Source organism: Paramormyrops kingsleyae, chromosome 9 (genome assembly GCF_048594095.1).
Source record: "Paramormyrops kingsleyae isolate MSU_618 chromosome 9, PKINGS_0.4, whole genome shotgun sequence".
NCBI classification, from domain to species: Eukaryota; Metazoa; Chordata; class Actinopteri; order Osteoglossiformes; family Mormyridae; genus Paramormyrops; species Paramormyrops kingsleyae.
The window spans coordinates 30,954,763-30,980,041 of NC_132805.1; the positions used below are offsets into that span (position 1 = coordinate 30,954,763).

The following is a 25,279-nucleotide window of genomic DNA, read 5'->3' on the forward strand; positions in this document are numbered from 1 at the left end:
CAAAATTCATTATAATTCGCGTTTTGAAAATGTGCCTGAAGTTATCCGCTTTTTAACACCTTATATCAAACCAGATGAATTTCGTTACGCCGCCATGATTGTAATCGGTATGATTTGTTTTACATTTTGCAATGTTTCATTACATTTGCTAGTTTTATAAATAGGTATATTAAAATATACACCTATGTCAACAAAAATGTCATATAGTTGATGTAATGAACTAATTGGTAAGAAATGTATTAATTTAATCAGCTGTTGTTTCTTTTTAAAATTTTAAGTTACAAAAATGCATTTTGATAACATTTGAGGAGGCCAAATGCATTATCAACTCAATTTATAATGGCAGATGCTATTTGCCCCCAGATGTCAATAGCAAACAATGCTATTCCACTAAAAATTCCATGGCTAATGCTACACACAGTGTTACCCACCGCCGAAAATCTAAAATTCTTCCCCATGTGCTTCACATACATAAGGGGGGAATTCTCCCCCACCGTGAGAAATGAATATCAAGCCCTGTAGGTCTTGCTAACACTAGTTAGCAACTAGCAGGGTTACAGTTACAGGTTACAGTTTGTCTACAGCTAGCTGAATATTGGTAGAAAAAGGGTCCATTTTGTGTTTGATGTACCTTTAATATTTGTATCTCACTTTGCAGACAAAAGCTCATTGGTGAAAATCCTGCAGTGATGTGTAGACAAAAGCTCATTGGTGAAAATCCTGCAGTGATGTGTAGACAAAAACTCATTGGTGAAAATGCTGCGGTGATGTGTAGACAAAAGCTCATTGGTGAGAATGCTGCGGTGATGTGTAGACAAAAGCTCAGTGGCGAAAATGTTGCGGTGATGTGTCAACAAAAGCTCATTGGTGAAAATGCTGCAGTGATGTGTCTTCAAAAGCTCAGTGGTGAAAATGCTGCGGTGATGTGTCTTCAAAGCCCTCTTGAACGCTGTGCTTCACTGGTAGTTTTTGCTTAGGCAACGTTGACTGGAGAGATAGACCTGCAGTCGGATATTTCAGACCCACCTGGAAGCCAGGCTTCTCTACAGGGTGACTGTGCAAGGTCTCATCCAGACAGGACTAACTACCGGTAACATTAGTGATCTTTCACCACTGGCATTTGGAAATATTACAAACGAAGGCATCAGGCTTTGAGTTTTATTGTTTTATTTTCAATGTGTTCTGTGATAAGCTGTGTACGTGTTCAAAATGGTCAAATCACTTGGTATAGCAGGACAATGGATCATTTCTTACAAAATGAAAGGAAAGCAAAAATTACATATAAGTATAGCTGACCTACTAAAATAAGAAAAATGACATTTTTGGTTATAGTTCCAACTGTCCACACTGTGCCCCCCCCCCCCCTTTTATAAATCACCATGCACCTGCCACTGGATTCGACACGACAGTGAGATTTTCAATAACCCTAATTACAGTTGTAATCTGAGGTAATATTTTAGTCTGTATATTAGACTAACGTAGTTATAGACTATATATAATTAAACGTTTTTATGTCTCACCTGAAAGAGACATTTTCCATTTCTTAGCACAAGAGGTTCCTCTTTCAACACAGAGAACAGTAGGCCTAAAGGTGATCGGTAAAATGGTCAACGGGAAATAAAACCAATATTAACGAATGAAATTACTGTTGACTAGTTTTCCTGCTCGGGTACCATAACCACATAATACGACCCTGTAAAATTGTCACGCCGATTAATTTGTGTCCTTTTACAGTAAATCTTTGTATCGCTGTGCTTCATAGTCGCCGCGACAAAGACATCGGTCCAAAAACGCCAATTAGGGCAACATCAAAAATGGCTTAAATAAGCACGATATGTGGAGAAGGGGCTACACCTAATAAAAGCTTCAAGACCATTAGTTTAACTCAATGAAATTGCATTATATTTAGCACATATGCAGGCATTAAGACCGTATCAGCAGCCGCATTTAGTAAATGATCTAACCAAAACACAGCCGTAATTTCCTAAGGCTTGGATCCAAATACAGAACTAATAAAGCCTCACGAATTTCCGGTGCCCTTATAACGCAAGAGTGGCGTAGAGGCATTTATAAGTAGTTCCCAGCAACCTCAATATTTTACTGCCTTTCCGTTTTATCCACCATCAACTTTTGAAACTAACGAACCAAGCCCGTTTATTATAACCACAGCATAAAGCAATAAGATTTCATCTGTGACTGAAGATAACATTGCAAGTTTTTGCCGTTTAACAACTCAGGCTGAAGGACCACGAATATTATATAAAGAGAACAGAATCTGAGAGAAAATGGAAGCCTGAAAAATCTGCTTTACATTTAAACCTCTGTAATATCATACCATTTAAAAAAATAAGTATTACACCAAGTATGTTACTAGCGTGACTTTAAAATATTTTTCTACCCAATGTTCCATAATTGCCAACTGAAACTGACCAAGCGCCCCATTTCCAATCTTCTGAAGTCCAATCCACCTCTACCCAACCCTATAAGTCTGCAGTAAAATTGCCAGACCAAAGACCACCCTACAAATATGTTTGTTTACATTATTCCATAATTAAGCACAGAAGACACAATAAGGCAGGAGTGAGTGTATTCATAGCTCGCCAATTTGGAGCCAGTACGTTATAGTTCACCCCAGTGAACGAGGGTCCCCAGGCATTGACTTTGAATCGGAGGATGAGCTCTGACTGTTGTCTGTGTGTACACGCCAAACACCAGTTAAGAGAATCAGGCTTTGTGGAGACTTGAGCAGGGTGTTAGAAGGCGACTCTCTGGGGAGGCCATTGTTCTACTGGGGGACTTTAAAGCTCAAATGGGTAATGACAGTGAAACCTGGAAGGAGGATCTCTGTTAGCTTCCGAGACTCCAAAAGTATCTGACAGGTACCAGCAGGCTAAGGCAGCTTTGGCAGCTCCGGAAAACGGAAAGTGTGGGACAAGGTTGGTGCAGCCGTCGACTTTGTCAGCCACGAAAAGATTCCAGCAAAGTGTCAGGCGGCTCAGGATGGAAAAGCCGGGCTTTATCGATACTGTTTACAGCATGGATGGAACGGTGTTCACCTCAGATGGGAACATCGTCAGGCATGTGTATGGAGAACTTCGAGGACTTCCTGAAACTCTCCGACATGCCTTCCTTGGATGGAAGTGGAGGAGGAAGTCTCAGAGGAAGACCTACCCACCATTAGGGCGGAGGTCACTGAAGTAAGGTGGTAAGGGTCCAGGGGAGGATGAGATTCACCTGGAGTTCTTCAAGACTCTGTTTTTAGGCTGTCTTGGCTTCACGACTCTTCAACATCGCATGGACGTTGGAGACAGTGCCTTTGGACTGGCAGACAGAGGTGGTCCTACTCTGGGACCCAAAGACGTATACCAAACTCAGCGGGATCACAAACCTCAGCCTCCCGGAGGTCGTCTATGCCGGGATTCTGGAGAGGAGGGTCCATCTGCTGGTTGAACCTCAAATGCAGGTGGAGCAATGTGGAGTCCATCCTGGTCGTGGAACAATGGATCAGGTCTTCACCCTCACGAAGATACTGAGAGTTCATGGGAGGTTTCTCACTGAAGCTACATGCGTTTTGTGGACTTGGAAAAAGCATACAACCGTGTCCCTCGGGGGGTCCAGGGGGGCTGCTTTGGGAGTGTGAGGTATGGGGTCCATTGTTACAGGCTATCATGCTCCTGTATAACTGGAGCGAGAGTTTGGTTCACGTTACCAGTTGTAAGTCAGACTCGTCCCCGGTTGGTGTTGGACTGAGGGCTGCAATCTGTCACCAATTCTGTTCCCAACTTTTACAAGCATAATTATTAGGAGCAACGAAGAGGTGGAAGGGGTCCAGTTCAGTGACCTCAGGGTTACGTCTTTGCTTTTTATATGTCGTCCTGTTGGCTTCATCGTGCTGTGGCATGCAGCATGCACTGGGTCGGTTTTGTCGCCGAGTTTGAAGCAGTGGGGACGGGAATCAGCACCAAATCTGAGGTCATGGTTCTGCCCTGGGAACACCTTGGTACCCACCAGAACAAGCTGGAGGAGGTGGATGGTGAGAGGGAGGTCTGGGCATCCCTGCTTAGACTGCTGCCCCCACGACCCGACCCCGGATAAGCGGCAGAGAATCAATGGATGGATGAATGTTTATTAACAAATGGTTAGTATCTACAGGTACAACATATGTCCAAGACATAGAAACAAAATGCCCGTGCATTCTTGCCAGAAGTTCAAATAATCTTGTCTTCATCTCTCTGAACTCATACAACTGTGGGTCAAAAATAAAAATCCATTAAACGAGAGCGTCGTTTCCTCAACACAGACCAGAGAGACGAATTATAACACTCCTTTTCACCTAACAAAACAAAACAGAAATTTGACTTTACTTCAATGGGTGAAATGCTAGTCTATGCCAGCCTTCCGAGCCCATAGAGACTGAGCCCTGTCACATATACATCAGATGTTATGTAGAGACCTATGGCTCACTGGATCCACATCCAAAGCAAGCCTTATATCTTCCTTTTACCAAAAAGCCATCACTCCGCCTCTATGGTCATGTGACATTTAAGCCACGCCCACCTGAGGATCTGGGAGCCAGCCGAAACACTGACTCCAAGACTGTTCATGATTAAAAGAATGCTGGGAAATCTCAAAGGAGGGGGGAGGGAGGCTGGAGTTCAAGTGGTTTCAGGATACACCCCATCATGTGTCTTCGTAGGCCCAATCAGCAAAGAGAGTTCTGCGACCAGGTTAGAGAGGGCACCTAACACCACAAACACGAGAGAGGGGGAGTATCTTAAATGGACAACCTCAGAACCCAGTCCTGCCCCGCGTCCATCCTGAAAGACGCCCTTCTCAGAGGTGGCTGTCCAGCGGGTGTCGCTCGAAGTTGAAGAGGTCGCTGATCCCCTTGTCGTCCTCCAGGATGGGGAGGTACTGTGTGCTGTTGGGCGCTGAAAGCGTGACAAACAGCCCTTCAGAGCTGACGGGGGGGACACCAGGACCCCCCCGCATCTGCCGGGTGGAGCAGTCTGACTCTGCAGGGTGGGATGGATGAAAGAGTACACACTGTTACACAAACTGTAGCAAACTCTTACTAAAGGATGCCTACTAGTTACTAGATTGTTAAACATGCAGAACTGGTTCACTTTTTAGGTTGGACAAGAACAAGTGACCTGTTTAGCTTTATTGACACTATTTCTTTGTTGCAGTTTAGTGTGCCTTCCCATCCACCCATCCATCCCCACTTTCCCAGCAAAAGGCAGTGTGGGGGTCTGGAGGTGGGACACCCTGGATGGTATGCCAGTCCATCAGAGGGCTCACACAGACCCATACTGTCATACTATGGGTGACACATGCACCATTTCACTTAGCTCCATACTTTTTGACTGCAGGAGGAAACTTCTGAAAACATGGAGGACACCATGGGGGGGGGGGGGCATGACCCCCTTAACCCTGTATATACACCCCAAAACAGGCAGTGGCAGGCTGTTCTTAAACTACAGAATTCCATTTAAAGAAAAAGAGCATAACCAAATAATCACAGAATTTCTGTTAAAAGCCTTGGCTGAACCCACTCATTGTTGTGATTGTTTGAATTATGTCGTATTATGTTATTCCTTTTGTGTATTCTGTATTGTATTCATCTATATTGGTGTATTATATCTACATATAGTTACTGTCCTAAGTTCTACCCTGGACCAAGTCTGGGAGCGCACTACCCACAAAAGGGATTGCGGAGTGATGTTCATGTGAGGCAGGTGGGTTTTTCAGCTTCAGTGAAGCGGTTTGCAGCAGGGAGCTGACCTTCCGGGGCCGGTACATTCCCGTTCACGACACCCTCCGGGAGACTGTTGGCCGTAATCTCATCCGGGCACAAGAACACATTAATGGGCCCCTTGGTGCTGGTTAGGTGAATCTGAAATCTCTAATAGGAAATTGCAGCATCAGCAGCATTTACCGCCACTCAAACCAAGCTTTGCGTGGGGCCCCTGAGGTTTGAGGCCCCCTGCTGGTCACAAACAGTCACTACTCTAAATATTAAATAGACACATTCCATATTTAGGAGGTGCAGCATGCTCTGCTAACCAGCTAGCTTGGCTATGATCTGACGCTACTCGCTAGCTATTTATTTAGTTTCTGAAACATCTGAGAACCAGCAGGGGGAGCCCTAAGTGGATTATTGAATGGGGCACCAGAAACAACAAAACCTCCCCTGGGCATCGGCGTATCTCGTCAATGTCGGCGCACCTCGGGCATGGCGGGTAACTCCAGCTTGGTCTCGTAGGGAGCTTTCACCACCAGCACAGTCTGATCTCCAAGGCTTCCGATCAGCCGGATGTCCTGGGAGGTCACATACGCCAATGTCACAAGGATTAAAGAAAAGAATGAAGAAAAAACAGAGAGCGCAGGACTCTGACCAGAGATTTAAAGCTCACCACTTCCCAGCTAAGCGTCACTCATTTTTGTATGTTCATTTAAATCAGTGGTTCTCAGTCCTGTTCCTGGCAGCCCCCCCCCACCAGAATGTTTTCATCCCAAGCCTTAATCATGCTATTATGGTGCTAAATAGGCTAATAATTAACATGGCAGGTAGAAAGTAGTGTGGGTTGGAATGAAAACATTCTGGCAGGGTGGGCGCGAGGAACAGGATTAAGAGCAACTGATCCAATTCTTCATTTCTCTCAAATATGTAATTATATACATATACACACATATGGATGGTGTGACAGCAAAGCCCAGTTTACTGATCTGCCCGGGCATCGTGAGTCCCTGAGGACAGCAGCGCCGGCTCGGCGATCGGCACCGAAACGTGACGGAAACGGAGGTCAGACCCTGAAGGATATTTCTGGAGGTTGGTGTTCTCAGCCATCTGCCTGATGCTCCGGACGCTGCCCTGGATGAGATGGTCCAGCGTCGCCTCCTGCTGGACAAGCAACCCCAGCTCTCGCCTCAGGGCGTGACAGCGGCTCAGCACACCCCGGGCCCCCGGCGCTCTGCGGCCGCTACGGGCGGAGGGGGCAGAGCTAAAGCGGGATCGCCATGGCACGCGGACTCCCAGGCCACTGAGTGCCCTCCACCCTTTATTAATAAACCACATCTTTAAACTTAGGTTGGACTATACCACCATCCCACCCCCCCACCACGGCCTGGACACGCACACCCACTGGACCTTGTTCTTCAGCGTCTTCTTAATGAGGTGGATGCCCGTCAGCACATTAGTGATGTCATACAGGCGTCTCTTCTTGACCTCGAGCGTCTCCGCAGCCTGGTTCAGATCCACCTCTCCGTCCGCAGACCGGTCCATCATCTGGAAGAACTTCTGGGTCAGAATGCCCAGAGACGTGTCATGGCGACTCCCTGCCGGTCGCACCGGCGAGACAGCTGCAGGGGACATGACCGCCTTCGTGACAAACGCGCTCACGGCTTCACCCAGAGCTGAAGGCAAATGTCAAGGACTGGCACACACTCTGACGGCAATACTGCTGCAAAACAGCGTGAATGACAGGTGATTGGTCACCTTCAGAGCCAATTGCAGGACTCGGAGCTGTAACATCGCCCTTCTGCCGTTTGGACCCGCGATTCCCACTCTCTCTGTCAGACTCGTCCATCTCCAGCTGCCGTTTTGCCTGTGGGGGGCATTAATGGGAATAAGGTGGGGGCATTTGGCTAATTTTGTCCCCCCCTTGGTCCACATCCCACATATCTGACCAAATGCTTGCTTCAGGGGCTGCAAACAGAGGTTCACCCTAAAATTCCAGCAGGTGATGTCTGAGGAGTTCAGGAGCTCATCTCTACAGTCCCACATATAAAACAATCCCCCACCGGCCCCAAACTCCAAAGCTGGTAGATATTTCACTTCTTTGGACTCGTTGTTTTTGGCCTATAGTGAAGAGTCAAAACAATTCAAGCTGAATTCAACATTTTATACTCTGGACAGACAAAGCTCACAAGGAACAACCGGCGATATTCACCAGTCTTGCATCCAAGCCCAACAAAGCTTCATGAATAAGTCAAGCCAATTTAAAATTTGTAAAAACACCATCTCTGTCCTTCCTGAAAACTCCGGCCTCAATGATGCATTGGGAAAATCGCCGCCGTTACCGTTCTAGTCATGGCTGTCCAGTCTGCTGCTTTTTCATCGGTTGTTAAGTCAGTTAGTACTCAGAATGAACAACGAATCCTTTTCCCTCATTCCTAAAAGCACTTAAAACAGAAACAAAACATAGACTAAAGCGCCTAAAGTGAGCACAGCAGACTTAATGAAAATGCAGCGTAAACAGTCGACCACCATGTGACAGGAAGTGTGTCATCACCGCCCTCCAGCATGACGTAGCGGCTGAACAGATTGCTGTCACCGAGCCATTGACATTTGTGATAAAGGTCTCATATTAACAGGCAAAGCAGGGAGGTGTTCCACCAGGGAGGGGACGGGAAAGATTACTAATAAACAGCAGCTGGTAGGGGTGTAGGGGGCTGTTCCATCATTATGCAAGTGCACCCCTCCTTACTGGAATGCACCAACTCACTGCGGGTACAAGTTCCTGCTTCTGCACGTTCTCCTGACCTCAGTCCTGCAGCATGTTTCCCATCGCCTTACTAAAATAACTACCGAGGCACCTCCTGTAAGAGGCGCACCATGCAGTATGCAACAGGGGGAACCGGGGTGGGGGGGTGAATAAATAAACTATCACAGATAGGGAGATTAAATTGTAACACAGACAATACGCAGAAAAAAAAACATTAAATACATTTTCTGAAAATGTAATTCCAACTACAAATCGTTACAGGAGGTCATTCCTGCCACCATCTATAGCGAGGAGGAAGAGCCTCCTCCTCTAAAGCAATACATGGGACAATTTTACATTTATTTTGCACACATATTTATACATTTTGCATATTTGTATACATATTATATATACACAAACATTTGTAATTTGGCGTTACGTCTGCCCTTACGCCTCCCTCATGTTTTTGTGTTTCTGACATTTTCGCTACCGCAGCACGGAAACTTCCCCATGACGATAAATACGGTAATCGGAATCTGAATTTAATCATTGCCATTCAATACCAATGAGACTTCAACACATACATACCATTCCCTCACCATTATGATAGTGGACAAACAACATGTCCTTCATAAGAGCAAATCTGATGAAGGACTTCAAGGTAAACGCAGAGTGCAGTCTGCAAGCCGGGATGTAACCCACATTACGGCAAAACAGTCCAGTAAAATTATATAATGGTCTACAGATTCAGTTTCCATTTCTGATCTTCCTATTAACGGTGTGCGTCCATCTTTCACACCCAGACAGCTGCACATGATGTGTCGACCAACGGTGCAACAAGAGTTTAGATTGTCATTTCCAAAGGTAAATTCAGAACCGCACAAAGTATAGTTAAGAAAAAAGTTATGGCAAAGCAGTTCCTCTGCCTAATGACAATGTCATTATTAAAACAGCTATTCATTACCGGCTGGCGTCTTAAGGCGGGTCCCGGCGCAGGATCGGTATAGATCGGATTCGGGTGACTCCTGCCGGCTGCCAGGTCCGACACACAAACTGGCTTTGTGAGGCATGATGTCGACGTAGTAATTTCTTTACGAGCAGAGCTGGAGAGGACAGACCTAACGCGACGTGACGACCTAGTTACAGGCCTACATTTACCAGCTTTAGATCCCCCACCATTTTTTAGTATCGCTCTTTTGGGGCCTGATGAGATCCGTTTTCTCATCTTCATAGATTTGAGGCTAACAGCCCTTCGCTTCTTCTTTACACCGAAGTCGTGTTTTCCTGTAATACAAATACCTGCAGCAAGTGTAACATGCAGATCTAATATGCCGATATTTTTTCAGCTTAATGTTATATGACTTGTTAGATGCATTAGATTGAGCTAACTAACACTACACCCTCCTGGGATTTTCAAAAATTGCCCCAGGAAGCAACACAGCGAACTGACACATAGTTGAATGCTGATTACGCACTGAAGTCCCTCCCGCGAAGCTCAAATTTCCCGGGAAAGGCTCTAATTAGCATAAACACGCTCATTGAAAAACCAGAAGCCAGCCCCGCCTTCTTTTAGCTGTAACACTAACTAGCATGAATACATTCATTGGCTCCGCTTTCAATTGACCCTAACTATAATTAGCATAAACACTGTCATAAAGCCATCCAATATACCGGAATATGCAGGGCCAGGGTAGTTAGATCGTGAAAAGATGACAGATTTAATTATGTGATATATTTATGAATTAAATATTGTATGGCAAAAGGCAAATGACATTGTCACCATTTACAAATTAACTCTGAGAATAGTAATGGTTAAAATGGTCCTTTCTATAGGACTATACATGTACTCTAATTGTGTGTAGACGTGTTGATTGATTGGTTTGAGGACTCGAAAACTGAGTGATTAGTTCCAGCCTCAGAATCATTAATAATTAAATCTCAATTATTTCATTTATACCATGTCTTGAAAGGTGTGTTACATGCATATCTCTGGGAAGATGAGACTGGCTTCTATGAAATCTTATTACGGCGTGGTTTGTGATTGTCTTTATTTCAATAAATCAAGGCTTCTTCAAAAATGGTTTACTTTCTAAAGCCTACATTAACGAAAAAGGACCCAGGCCAAAAAGTAATAAAATATCAAGCTGCACTTTCAAAACTTGTCAGCAGGTGGCAGTCAGGTACAATTGTGGTGAACAGTAATGAATGCTTTATATTTATTTAACATACAGACCACTCAAAATATGCAGTTCCGCCAACACAGCAGAAAAAACACGTGCTTTGATGCGTGTTGCTCATTAAAACAAGCCTATAGCTGAGATTAACTGCAGTTGAGTCTGACACACATTCAGTCACTGAAAGAGAGACGCCGCATGTAGCTTAAACCATCCCCTACAGATTACGCGCTTGCGTCTGTCTCTCAATGTACTTAATTGCACTGATTTTAAAAAAGTTGTACAAAAAATACACGTAAACGTGAAGCACTAATTTCCTCATTATTAAGACAGAATGAAACATTGCTGAAATACGCTTATCCCCGAGCTTGAACTGAATTAAAAACTCTCTTGTGCTTATAAAAATAGGCCTAATGCTAAAACTTTTGTGCTGATCGTCAGTACTTTGCTCAGTCGTCAAATCACATCCATGATCCAATAATTTGGCGGCCCATTTCATCCAAAGCGGCGTATATAGGGAAAGCGGGGTCAGACAGTCCCTAAAGCAGCTGGGGTTAAGGGCCTTGCCCAAGGGCCCAATGGTGACTCAGCCGGTATTACTTCTGGTCCTTCTTTCTGGTGTATAATCAAAGCAAAGTTTATTTATCAAATGCGCACTACAGCATAGAGCAGCAGAAGCAGGCAATGAAATGGATTTACTGTAAGCCCCTTGTAAGGCTCAGGCTCTGTCCCGGTTCTGGAAGCAAAGGCAGCGTTACGTGTTTCATTCTTGTCTGACCTACGGGTGTCGTCTTCCTGCATGGTAACAATTCTCCGCGATGACAGCAATTAACAGAAAAAAAACGAAGCAGAATAAGAAGTCTGTGCAGGCGCGCCCGGGGTTGCGAAAAGCGGGAATTCGCAGTGCGCTTTAATTCATTTAAAGAATCACCACGATCACCAACTTCAACACGGATTCCGTCTAAAATAGTCAGCTTTCAACGAAACTGACACAAGCCTGATAAAGGATCAGTGAACACGAACAACGATGAAAGAATCGAATGCAATATCTTTATCGTCATTGGAAATGTACGGAATGTGCTTCCTCCACCAATGCTACACATCGTTTTAAAAAACAACTATAGTAGTAGTAGTAGGACATTAATAATAATAATAATGATGGTAATAATATAGAGATACAGTATAGGCCTATGGCTGAATAGTGAACCAACAAATGCAGTAGTGAAATTTGCAACATCAAACGTAGCCGTGACGATTTGGCGGAAATGGGAATGAGTAGGTTGAACAGGAATTTGACAGTTGACATACAGGCTTGCGGGGAATGACAGCGGGATGGTGGTGACCCATCCCAAAACAGAGGAGTGAGATCGCTCAGACTTCCGCAAACAGGCGCCGAAAGGTGACTGTTAGTTTCTGACAGACCGATTTTCAATTCAATGGGGGGCGTATTATGTTTCATACAAATCAGAGGGACAGCAGAGGTGTGGTTGCTTTTTCTTTTTCTCTTAGATCGGTCGGCTGGTCTAACCTGACCACCCAGGAAAATTCATGACCGCATTGTGTTTAACTTGGAAACTAAGCTAGCGATCATCGGTCGAGATAAACCATTGACACTATAATACACATACTTGTCTCAAAATAAACACAGGTTTTACGAAAGAGCCTTGCATTTTTGTACCACTGGTTTCTACAACTGAACAGACAGACGGAGATAATGACAGCAGAGGGACAATAAAATGCCATATAGCATGAATTAAATATCTTGGCAGTTAAACAGAATTTGATTTTAGCGCTGACTTAAATTCGATCAGTTATCAAACTTTAAGTTAACACTGCTTACTGTTTGTCGGGGGAGGGGGGAGCATGTATCCTAATGAATCAGTGCATTTATAGGCTACTTGCTCTCTGTATGTACTAGCATATTTATGAATCAGTTTTGCTTATGTTATTGCACAATAAGTCATCAGTTCGTCCCAAGTTACTTTGACCTGAAAGCAGAGTAAAGCCAGGGATCCCATTATAATGAGAATTAGGGTGTAGCTTGGGTTAAAGTGAGGTCCGAGTAGCGCTGTGAAGCGTCAGTCCTGAAAAGGCAGTTATCTCGCCTTGACGACTCCGCACCGACGCCGCACTGGTCCGTGCGCGCCCCGCCTTTGCGAGGCACCACCTCGCCTGCGATAAGGCGGTGCCAGGCGCCCTGCCTGGTCTCTCCCAGGCTTTTTCAGCCGGCGCAGGACACCATACCCAGTAAATTTAAACAGCACGCCATGGACACCGACTTTCAGGGATGGACGGGGAAGGGTTTCTATCGCTTCGCGAATGAATGAAAGATTCGGGCGGCGGTGGATCGGATCGGTCTCGGCCAGCTGCCTATAGTCCCGACACCGAAGAGTTGCTCTGCTCCCTCGGTCGCTTCTTTCCCATGCATCGGCAATGGAACAGACAGGCATTAAGTACAAGACGACGGGCTGCACTTGGCTACAAAGTGTCAGCGAAGTCGTGGGGTTCCCTTTGGACCAGGTAGGCGAGCGGTCGCACTTTTAATAAGGGGGGGGGGACTCTCAGTATTTTAAATAAATCTTTTACCGATCCTCGCAGATCGGTGACGCCTTATCTCTGGGAAAGAGCGACACGTTTCAGAGGCAACAGTTGCCGTGATGTTTGTAATGAGATGCTTCATGCTTTGATCTGCACTCCAGTATGTAGATGGAACTTTATGACAGGTGACAGCCTGCGACCACGCCAGGAAACTCGAATCTGGGCAGGTCTGCTGGTGCTGGTGTAAAGAGCCGTAAAGTTAAGCACATTGAAACACAATATCGTGATCGGCTCGCTAAACAAAGGACAACTCCTTTAATTTATTTAAGATTTTATTGTAACACGCACCCTAACCATTTAAACTGTTAAACTTTTAATGAGGCGTATGGGGAAATAAATCAAAATGGTCTGAAAGCCCGAGCAGCCTGTCCTACCCACCATAATATTAAATACTTTTTAAATAGTTTTTTATAAAATAATAATAAAAAAACATTTCGTCTCGTAAATAATGCATAAAGGTTGCCAGCGCTGTAAGGGAATGTATTCTGTATTTATAAACGCGTTTAGAAACAATTAAAGTCCGGTTATTATTTTCGGTATTTCTGACTCTGCTAGCCTCCTCCGAAGTTGTGGTTTCCCCTTTTAGACATGAATTAAAGTAGATAGTAACTGGCCTCCTATGTTTTGTTTGATTTCAGGGTGGATTTAGTTGTGCGCAGCCCACCTTCACCGGGTTGGGCTGACTGCGTGAATCACGGCCCAGTTATACCTAAGTAACAGATTTTTTTTTTTTTAACTCAATGGCCTGTATTATCATAGATTTACTCGTGCTTTTCTTTGCTTAAACATGCTGGGTTAGGAGATCGGCCAGACGAAGTTAAGCTTCTTCGTCACATGGTTCCGGTCATAATGTCGTTTGGGCCAAAAGAATGTAAATGAATGAAACGTGGACAGAAAGACCCCAGCTGCCCTTATAATGGGCTGCATTCATATCTCCCTAAGAGTATTCAAAGGCATCCAGCTATTTGTGGTATGCATTTCAAACAATATCTTTCAAACAATGTGGATGTTGTGGTGGTATCCAGGAGTATTGTCTCAAATGCCCATTCCACATAGGGGGCAGTCTTAGGATTTCATGTTGCCCTTTCCATTCCTAATTAAGGTCCAGATAACCCCCACCCCTCTATTTTCACAGGTGAACTTCCTGGCCTGTCAGTCTCTCGCCCTCCTGGCTGCCTTCTGGTTCCGCTTGTACCTGAGCCCCCAGCATGTCAGCCCCCTGGTCCGGCACGCCGTCGCCGCCCTGCTGGGCATGTCTTTCATCGTATTTTGCTTTGGCTGGTAAGGCACCTCTCGCCACCCTGGACGCCTGTGTGCCCCTGGGGACGCTTAGCTCACAGGTGTCCGGCTGACCCTCCCCGGTGTGTCATCTTCCAGTTACCGCCGGTCTTGGCAAACGGCACACTGGCATCTCCGCTGAGTTCTCTTCTTGCAGAGCTTCCCCCCTCCAGAGTAACCCGATAATGGCGACTTTGTGGCCAAACAAAATGAGCGTGTTTATCCCGGGCCGCACAATGTAGGAGGGAAAGAATTAATCTTGTCAGACGGGAATGTAGCCACACATGACTCCGGCGGTATTGAGAAAGCTGCGATGCGAGTTTCCCTGTCAGCCTCGGAGCTCGCACTCCGAAGCAGGCAGAGCTCAGCCGGTGCCCCCCATTCTGATCCACTTTACAGCGGTGTTTATGTAACCATTTGTAAAGCACAACAACAAATCCCGGCTAGGGTAAATACTGCCTTCTTTTCACGATTGCAGAAATATCGCTAGACAAAACAATGTGTCCAGATCTCAAAATTTGTTGCACATTTCCTTACAGGAAATTGTACAAAAACACAGCCAGGTTTTGCCTTTAGTTTAATAAGAGTCACTTTGGATTGCTGCTCTGAGGCCCTGCTGATTACTAAACAACAGAAGATGTCGTATAGCATGACTACTTTGGAAACTAGCTAAGTGTGCAGCTTTTGGGTGCCCGTCAATGGTTCAAACCACCATTCTCTTGGACAGTGTTTGCCAATGTGGTCTGAAAGGAACCCATAGAAATTCCATGTTTTTGCTCCCTCCCTGGAAGGGAGCAAAAATGTGGACTTTATGGCAGGGAGCTGAGAAGGAGCGAAAACGTTGGCCGCCTGTGGGTCCCCGAGGGCCGGGTAGGGAAACACTATTCCCGGAGGGTATCGTCTGATATCCCTGCTGTAACAGGAGGCGAGAGCTCTCCGCAAACATGCCATAATATCACGGCTCCATTGCTTGCGTTTTGAAAATAATAAATCATATTCTGACGAACAGTGCCAGGACGGATGGCTAACCTTAAGGCGGTTAATGCACGGCCACTCTCGGGAAATCCAAAACACTCTCAACACTGGATTCAATGGTAAAGGTAGCACTAATGATTGCGTTGATCAAGGTCATTGGATTGCAATTAATTTCTCCTTATCTTTTACTCCGCAGGTACTCATTACATATTTTTATGCTGGTGTTCTCCTGCTACTGCATCATGATCAAAGCAAACGCAGACAACATCCACAGGTAACCATGGTGAGACACTGTCACTAGGGGTATTATTTTAAAAAAAAATAAAAAAAAAGAGGATCTTTAGCTGGAGTGAAAAAAGAGTAACACATTTAACGTGAAGTGATATCTTTACTTATGTCTTTGGATTAGATCTCATTTCCTGTTTGATGCTTGTGAAGTGTAGGTCTTTAAATATCACGTTTGTGAAGGAGTTCTGTGATCCTCAGTCCCACTGGGAACTGTCTATTATATCCCAGCCTTGATTACACAGTTTTAGCCCTGAAAAGCAGAACTGAAGAAAAAAAAAAAAAAGTATGATTCAGCTGCCCTGGGAGGTGTTTAATAATGAATGATGTATTAACCAGTTGTTCCAAATTTACTCAGACATCAGAAATACTCAGCAGTGTTTTGGGTGCATGACTTCATGTGAGAGTCACCGGCATCTGTCCAAAGAACCTTTGGCAAATTTTCAGGGTAGTTTTGTTCACAATGTCTTAAATCTGCTTGGTTCACCAAAAGGCCAGGTGGCTTTAAACCTTAAATCAGACCCTCCCTTCCCCCCCCCTCCCTCCAGACTTACGACATCACCTCAGTTTAAAATACTGTGTGACCCACATTGATGACGAATGGGACAGGGGGATAGAACTCATCAGCCGTGAGTCATGTTCTCCAGAACGTCCAGAGACAAACCCAGAATCTCCTCTCGGCTCTGTGATGGAAACTCAGCCTTGCAGACAGAACTCCCCTGCACTCAAACGGCAGTGATTTCGACACTGACGTACTCTGACAAACCAGCCGTTTGCCCGTCACTGTTAATCCGAACCAGTACGGCTCAGTTCTTTCATTCCCTCACACTTGTTACATACATCAGCATCATGGCCACAAACTCAAAATTCTAAATCTCAAGCCAGGAAATATAATCTGATAAAAATTCTCCACAGTGACAAGAAAGGTTAGAACGTGGGTGTCTGTGCGGGGGGGGGATGGCAGTTCTATTCACCTAAAATTCAGATTACGGAGTTATTTCTGCGCTCGCAGACAGACCAGACAGGAAAGGCCTGTTTGTGCGTCTTCAGGTGACAGCATGTTTCATTCAGGGTTTGTCTGGTTACCCCGGTATTATATTCATAGCCTGAACTTCTGTTTGGTGTGTTAGCTTTTTATTGCCTGATAAATCGCACTGCTGTTTTAAGGTTAAGATGAAGCATCATTGCTGTTGAACTGAAAGTAAACCTGGATTAGGCAACGACTCATATAAAAAGGTCTGACAAACGTGGGAACCTGCATCAGCTGTTACTGCTTTCCAGCATAGTTGTCGCTCAGGAGGTTAGACTCTGGTATGAAGCCCATCCTGAGGAGAAGAGTCACATCACATAAGGGCCTTTGAGTAAGGTTGTTAACCTCCCCCCCCCCCAAAAAAAAAATGCTCCAAGGGCAGTGGATAAATGGCCAATCCTGTTCTCAGACGCCGGGCTTCTATCTCACCTGTGGGTCGTGTGTATATATTATTTTGTGGGGTCCCCACAATGTGATAAAAACTTGTTATGACGCTGTGGGGATATTTTTTTCAGTCCTCATAAGGGCAAAGTCATTAAATTTAATAATAAAAAAAAAACTAACTGTAATCAAAAAATTAAAAATGTCTTGTATTTTGTTTGGTTACTTATGGGTAAGGTTAGGGCTGGGTAGGGGTTAAGGTTGTCGTTGTTGGGATTAGAGTTTTTCTTATAGAAATGAATGGAGAGTCCACACAAAGATATGAATACAAATGTTTGTGTGTGTGTGTGTGTGTGTGTGTGTGTGCGTGCGTGCGTATGTGAGAGAGACAAAAGAGTCACACAGAATAAGTGGTAACTAAAGAATTCCAATGTACTTGTAGTCTTGCTCGTGCAAATGTCAAAGAAAGCGTAATTTGATTTGCGTTTCAGATACTCTTTGATGGTGGCGATGGGCTACCTCACAATCTGCCAGATCAGCCGTGCCTACATCTTCAGCTATGGCATCCTGTCCACCGACTTCTCCGGGTGAGTCTGGGAAGCCGGCTGCAGAAATGGAGACGTGGAGACCAGCAACTGCTGAGATTCACACTCAAGGGGATATAAAGGTGGATATGCGGTGCCTATAGAGGATGACAGTTCACGGCTGAGACAAATCAGTCAGTTAGCCTGGAGACATAGATATTTTGTTCTAGATTTGCCTCAGACAGCAGACAAAGATCTTTGCTTGTTTCAGCTTGTGGACAGTTAATGGTTTGCTTCTCTTTTCTACATTTCTGTAGAGATCTATGTCCCCTATTCAACACAAAAGAACAAGTGTCACCTTTCACTATCTGCTTGGGTAAAATAAAAAAAATAAAAAAATCTGAATAACCGAAATCACATCCAAAACAAAGAAAATCAGCAAAGCAGCCCCCCCGCCCACCAAGACTCGGAGAGGAGAGCGTTTGAGTGTGGGAAGGAGAAGATGATTAGTTAAAATACCCTTTGAGTCTTTAATTCAGGGATCCTCATTCACAGGTTAAGTAGTTGCTCAAATGTACTGGGAGGTTCACTGGTGTTTTTATGGTTGGTGAGACTTTCTTTCCTATCTGCTGTTTTGCCAGTTCCCCCCGTTAAGAACACGCCCTTAATTAAATACAGAATTAATAAAAAACCTGACCACTGTTGACTCAGCGTCAGCCAGCCTATCGCAGAGCCTGTGTAGACAAAGGGGCTTTTCTGCAATCTGTGCCACAGAGGAACACAGCTGAGGGCAATTTCAGGTGGTGGAGTGCAGGGGCCATCAGCTGAAACATATTATGTTGTCGAGCCCCGATGATGATGATGATGATGATGATGGTCATGTGACAGCTGTCCTCCAATTACACTTCATATCTCTGACTCACATTAAACTGATTCTTCCACTCCTATCCTTGAGCCCAATTACCCATAGTGCACCACAGCTGTACGGATGAGCCAGTTAGGCTCCAGGATACATCCTCTTTTCCTCTGGGTACTCCGGTTTCCTCCCACAGTCCAAAGACATGCTGCAGCTTATTGGAATTATTAAATTGCCCATAGGTGCGCATGTGTGAGTGAATGGTGTGTGAGTGAATGGTGTGTGTGTGTGCCCTGCGATGGGCTGGCCTCCCATCCTGGGGTCTTCCCTGCATCGTGCCCATAGCTTCCGGAATAGGCTCCGATCCGCCCGCGACCCAGAAGGATAAGTAGTTTGGAAAATGGATGGATACATCCCGTTGCTGTCATGAGCTTGTCAGAGTTCTGCCATAGTTGACCTCACTTGAACCTCAGGGTTGTTTATGTGAATCTTGGTATATTACTCAGCATGTAAACAATAAACACATTTATGTTGTAGCTTTGTAGCCTCATAGTGTTGAAGAAATGTATTCAAGGTTACATACATAAGGTCCATGCGATTATGGTGAAGATGAAACCCTGCCCAGTCACACTATGGACCGCAAATAGCATCACCTGCAGATCCCAGCAGAATCACGGATTTCTATGGCAGTGTTACCCAACCTGGGAGGAGCTGGGATGGAGCAAAAACGTGGACTGTCTGGCAGGGAGCTGGGAGGGAGCAAAAACGTGGACTGTCTGGCAGGGGGCTGGGAGGGAGCAAAAACGTGGACTGTCTGGCAGGGGGCTGGGAGGGAGCAAAAAACGTGGACTGTCTGGCAGAGAGCTGGGAGGGAGCAAAAACGTGGACTGTCTGGCAGGGAGCTGGGAGGGAGCAAAAACGTGGACTGTCTGGCAGAGAGCTGGGAGGGAGCAAAAACGTGGACTGTCTGGCAGGGAGCTGGGAGGGAGCAAAAACGTGGACTGTCTGGCAGGGTGCTGGGAGGGAGCAAAAACGTGGACTGTCTGGCAGGGTGCTGGGAGGGAGCAAAAACGTGGACTGTCTGGCAGGGAGCTGGGAGGGAGCAAAAACGTGGACTGTCTGGCAGGGTGCTGGGAGTGAACAAAAACGTGGACTGTCTGGCAGGGTGCTGGGAGGGAGCAAAAACGTGGACTGTCTGGCGGGAGCTGGGAGGGAGCAAAAACGTGGACTGTCTGTGGGTATTGAAGCCCGGACTGAGAAACACTGCTCTGTGGCACAGTTACGGCTGAACCTCTGATTGCAGGCCCCTGATGATCCTGACCCAGAAGATCACCATGCTGGCCTTTCAGGTGCATGACGGTGAGCAGAGACCTTCTACACATGCTGTACGTCACCTTGGGGGTTCATTCATGCAGACTGAAGTCCTCCTACTTCCTACCTTCTTATAGGGATGTGTGGAAACCCTGGGGAGCTCACGGCGGAGCAGAAGCGTCTGGCTGTGCCGTATGTACCTGCTGATGCACCCCATACTACACTTTCTGGATGCATGAAGTTCTCCCAGCCTTGGTTATTTGCAAACAAAGCAGACAGAAGATGACAGACATAGGTTTAGCATGGCTTTTGGTCTGACTTGGATAAACCAATCATATGAACACCTGACTCTGCCTGGGGGGGGTAGGGGGGGGCACTGGCAGGTCTGAACTGACATAATTAATCTGTTACACAAACCCTTGTGTAAGTCGGTTTTACCTTTGTATATCGTTGAAGACACTTCAAAGCAAAAAAACAAACAACACATAAGCCAAAAACATACTAGTGGTGCCTGCTGAGATGCATGTAAATTTACTTACAGGAGTATGTTACCTTTTTGCATTAGTGCTTCCGTAAACTAACTTACGTCGGTTTAAGTACGTGGAGAGCTGTCTGTAGACTGGATGGGCCCCTTATTGTTGGGTGGAAATGTTTGCACTTATAGGAGAATGTACTCTGCCGGTGTGCAGGACCAGTTGTGTGCCATTTTCTCGGTTGTTGGTTGTCCATTCATTTAGTGGTTGATTCCAGTGCATCAGAAGCAGAAGTTCTCAGGTGTGATGTTTACACCGCCGAGTTTCCAGAAGGGAAAAATAAACAAGAAACGACCCTTTAAGTAGTTTGGGAGGGAAAAAATTGAATTCCTGCCCCATTAAATGGGAGAGATTATTCTGCTTATTCTAGAAGGTCCATACAGGGATCATTGAAGGTGTAAGGGCAAGCCAACATCAGCTCAGATTATTAGAGATATTAAATTACTTGTTTACGAACTGAAACAGACACAAACATTTCATGTTCTGAAGTCAGCTAGAATGAGCTTGAATGTAACCATATAAAGAAATGTTATGCAGTGTAGGGCAGAATAGCGAATGCTATGGGGTGAGTGATTTACCTGAGCTGGGGAGCAGCAAATCAGAGGCCCCGATGTCCTCTAGGGCTGCCTCTACAGGAGCTACGAGAGGCTGTGCTCCCCTTTGTGGCTGGAGGCGGAGGCATAAATCATAGTGAAGGCTGCCAGGCGACTTGACGGGGGGGGGGTGAGGCACTAGAGGAGGCTGGCTATGGAAGCAGAACATTTGCTCAAGCATCTCTGAAATCCGAGGGGAAGAAAAAGGCATTTACAAGTGTTTCCTCACCCTCCCAGTATGAGTACCGCTCTAACACATCACAAGGCAGTGTTTCAGGAGCACGACCAGGCTGGGATATTTTCGGATCGCATTCATCACAGGCAAAATTTTAAATGGTGTAATTAACACCATTAAATTGTCACACGGGCTGAGGGGGTGGAGTTTCCAGGCCAGTAAGCAGAAATAGGCGCTGGTACCCAGAAGGAGGCACCAGCATACAGCAACGGTGTTTACCACTACTGAAACCATGTGTTTCTGTGAGGCCCCCCAAGGTTTAGGTGCCCCCTGCTGGCCATGAGCAGTAATACACTCAGGGGGGTGGGGACTTTTTGAGTGAAAAAACAACAAACTCGCCCTGGACCGGATATCCCTAACAAATGTGTGAAATCACACTGCAGCTCCAAGCCGTGCCTGCTGGAATACCTCAGCTACAACCTCAACTTCCTGAGCGTCCTGGTTGGGCCCTGCAGCAGCTATAAGGACTACGTGGAGTTCATCGAAGGAAGACACATCCGGGGAAGACTGTCGCTGGCCAACGGCAAGCAGAGTGGTCAGGACTCGTGGCCGGAGCCGTCCCCGATGGTAGGTCAAGGCCCGATTAACTCAGTTGAACTGCTGAACGGAAGCTGCAGAGTCGAGTGGAAACCACAATGCTAACTGCTGCATTTTTATGGAGAATGAATGGAGCCGTTAATGGTGCAATGTTTTGTTTGTTTTCTTTCCCCCAGAGGGCTGTCACTCATAAATTACTGGTCTGTCTCGTCTGTTTATTCCTGTTTCTGACCCTCACAAGAGCCCTCCCCATCGCCCACAACATTGACCCCCAATTTCTCAGCGAAGCATCCTTTATGTCAAGGCTGACATACGCCTTCATCTCTGTTCAAGCTGCTAGACCAAAGTTCTACTTCGCATGGACCTTATGTACGTAACCGTGAATGAACTTTCATGAATTCATTTTCCGTGCTCCAGGTCCACGTTTATGTCTGAAGGTCCTCATCAGATTGGGTGAAAATGGGCAACGCTGGCAGATCTCTTGCTAGTGTTCTGTCCTGTAGCACCATGCTAGCTGACACCTTGTAGCGAGTGTGTCCCCTACAGTGGACTGGGGTCCCATCCAGGGTGTCTCTTCCCTTATTCAATGTCCATCCTGGATGAGGCACTAGGGTCACCCTGACCCTGTACTAGATAAGTCATTATAGAATAATAATAATAATAGTAGTTGCAGGTGAATACCTTAGCGCTATAATACAGGATAAGTAGCTCACTTGAGGGGTTGCCCAACAGAGTACTTGTTGGGACTTGAATAGATTGCAAATATATGTCCTTATACACTTATTCTTGTCAAATGAACCAATTTGTTCCACCCAGGCTTATATATTCTGTGTCCATGAACTCATGCATTCCAGTGTTTAACATGAGGGCGTCTTCAGAACATGATCAGTGATGTCCTGTAGAAGGTGGCCACATGGCTGCGTTTTAAATGACATTTCCTCGCCCCCTTTCTAAGCTGACGCCATCAACAATGCTGCTGGTTATGGCTTCAAAGGAGTGGATAAAAATGGACTGGAGTCGTGGGATCTCATTTCCAACCTGAATATCTTGGGGATTGAGGTGAGATCTCTGTTACAAGCAAATTAAATGGAAAAAAATTAATGGATTTTATACCGCTGGGGATTTTGTGACAGTGGTCTCTATTCATCCAGATGGCAACAAGTTTCAAAACGTTTATCGACAACTGGAACATTCAGACAGGAGTCTGGTTGAAGTGGTACGTCCCAATCACCGTTCATCGCCCTCGGCATGCAGGAGGAGGTCGAACTTCAAACAGTCACACGATGCCTAGAGTGCACGTTACTTTGGCAACGCTTATGCTTATATCTGTTAGGCTCAGCTAATGCAAATAGTCATTCAAATGTTAACATTAGTTCTAGTGAATAGTCATTAGTGAATAGTCATTGGACACACCTGGTGACACTGTATAATGTCTGTGTGAATAAATGTAATCAGCTGTTGTGCCTTTAACTGTAAACTACACTATGTTTTTAAATTTAAATTTTATGCACGCGGCTCGGTCCATTGTAAGCTGGGGTTTGTTGTTGTCTCGCGCCCCAGCGTGTGCTACGACCGGGCCCCACGGAACCGCATGGCGCTCACCTTCCTGTTGTCGGCCGTTTGGCATGGCGTCTATCCTGGATACTACTTCACCTTTCTCACCGGCATACCCATCACCCAGGCAGCACGGATCGTGAGTGCAGCCGTTCTACCCTGGAAGAAACAAAGTTCAACTCAAGATTCACGAAAGCCGACCTCTATCCCCATGCCGTAATCAGTCTGCATTAGCGACACTCTCACACTAAGTATATTAAAGGTATGCATGATAATCTCCCCGCTGATCGTTTTGGAACACCAGGTGAGGAGGAACTTCCGACATCACTTCCTGTCCTCTGCGGCGCTGAAGCTTGGCTACGACGTGCTGACCTGGGCAGCAACGCAACTGGCCATCAGCTACACGGTGATGCCCTTCCTGCTGCTGGCGACTGAGCCCTCCATGCGCTTCTACAGGTAGGCTCTGATTTCAGTTGCATGCATTTAATGCAACAACCATCACGTTTACATAACAGGGATATGGCCAGAACGAGAGAAGGGATTTATTTTGTGAGACATCTGTGCTCTCTGTAGACTGATGGGTTGCTGTCCGTTTTGGGTTTAATTTTGATCACAGTGCGATAAGATAAGTTGAACTTTATTGATCCCCGGAGGAAATTCTGTTGCATACAGCAATGAGGTGCGTAAAGTTCAGAAAAACAGACATAAAATACAGTACTCCTAGTGCAGACAGGCGAACAACTGAAGTGATCAAAATCTTAAAATAATTTGGATGCAGGCGCAGCACCGGTGAAATGTGACTTTTTATATCCTGACAAAGTGATGGTGACGTCACGTAGGTGGAGAGCTTGTTCTGGCCGTGGTATGTCCAGGATTCCCCAAGACCAGGGGTGTGTTTCCAAAAAGCTCCCTTTAGCAACTCAAATGGTTGGACCCATTAAGTTGCATGGTTCCAACTATGTTAGTTGCTAATGCGCTAATGCTATGCTAAAGTTGCTAATGCTATGCTCTACGCGAAACGCACCCCTGGGTGGGCTTGCACGTCTTCTAGTGAACAAGTTTGTCTGGTGCACACTGGATTTACGCCTCTCCCCCCACCCCCCCCACAGCTCCATGTACTTTCACTTTCACATCATCAGCATTCTGGTCGTGATTTCCGGGCACCTCGTCGCGGGGGCCACCAAGCGGCACTCGTACCAGGCCCACCACTCCAACAACAACGTGAAAGAGAACTGACACGGAGCCCCGCGCCCACCACCGCCGCCGCCACGCCACACAAAGCCATCTGTGTGCAAAGCAACAAAGAGCATTCAGCGGGACCTGCAGCTAACGGCCACGGGCCCTGCGAAACTCCCAGAAATCCCAGCTGGTCAAGGGGCGTTTGAGACCCTGGGACCACACAGAACTGGGCGCCGGGGGGTGGGGGGGGGGCTGGGGGCTGATGGATACCAAGCTTCAGAACGGAACTGAAGGAGATACTGTTGGCTGACTTGAACATCTGGGTTCGCCCGAAATGAAGATCTCAGACATCCCCATGTTTACGTATCATGATTACAAGGAACCCGTCCTTAAGTCAGCCTTGCCTTAACATGGACTGATGTTATTTGAGGGCTGATGGACTTTTAAACACTGGATAACAAGCAAACAGGTCTTTAACCACTTATTTGATATGTTTTATACAGTATGTGTGAAGAAGTGACGCAGGTATAAACGTTTGATTTGGTGTTATTTTCATGACAGACTACTTGAAAGTGAAAATGTGCTGTATTTTCAGATGAGGTAAATGCTATAATTACCAATGACGTCTGAGAATCGTATTAATGAGTACTCGTTTAAACACGTCCTTCACGTTGTAATAAAATTCTTTTTTTTTTTCCATCACTGACTACTATCACAGATTCATTAAGTAACATTATTCACTCAGAAGTC

General features: G+C 45.8%; 2 protein-coding genes across 4 annotated transcripts; one reads left to right on the plus strand and one right to left on the minus strand.

The window, feature by feature from the left end:
* Positions 1-4,110: 4,110 nt before the first annotated feature.
* On the minus strand, positions 4,111-10,011 carry LOC111844317 (transcription factor E2F3-like). Of its 3 annotated transcripts, XM_072715916.1 has the most exons (8): positions 9,451-10,011; positions 7,499-7,607; positions 7,140-7,362; positions 6,823-6,983; positions 6,229-6,341; positions 5,785-5,905; positions 4,788-5,015; positions 4,111-4,246 (listed from the first exon to the last, which is right to left on the minus strand). In XM_072715916.1, the coding sequence occupies exons 1-7, from the start codon at positions 9,715-9,717 to the stop codon at positions 4,834-4,836; spliced, it is 1,176 nt and encodes a 391-aa protein (XP_072572017.1). In that variant the 5' UTR covers positions 9,718-10,011; the 3' UTR covers positions 4,111-4,246; positions 4,788-4,833. The 3 variants fall into 3 exon arrangements, with proteins under 3 accessions (XP_072572017.1, XP_072572016.1, XP_072572018.1); XM_072715915.1 differs by having other exon boundaries at positions 4,111-5,015; XM_072715917.1 differs by lacking the exon at positions 9,451-10,011 and adding an exon at positions 8,083-8,248 and having other exon boundaries at positions 4,111-5,015.
* Positions 10,012-12,730: 2,719 nt separating this feature from the next.
* mboat1 (membrane bound O-acyltransferase domain containing 1) lies at positions 12,731-25,228 on the plus strand. The gene is made up of 13 exons (XM_023814692.2): positions 12,731-13,180; positions 14,394-14,539; positions 15,708-15,785; positions 17,699-17,794; positions 19,891-19,946; positions 20,036-20,090; positions 21,643-21,826; positions 21,973-22,165; positions 22,752-22,855; positions 22,948-23,012; positions 23,357-23,489; positions 23,655-23,806; positions 24,460-25,228. Exons 1-13 carry the CDS (start codon positions 13,094-13,096, stop codon positions 24,584-24,586), a joined length of 1,476 nt encoding a protein of 491 aa, XP_023670460.2. The 5' UTR covers positions 12,731-13,093; the 3' UTR covers positions 24,587-25,228.
* Positions 25,229-25,279: the final 51 nt, after the last annotated feature.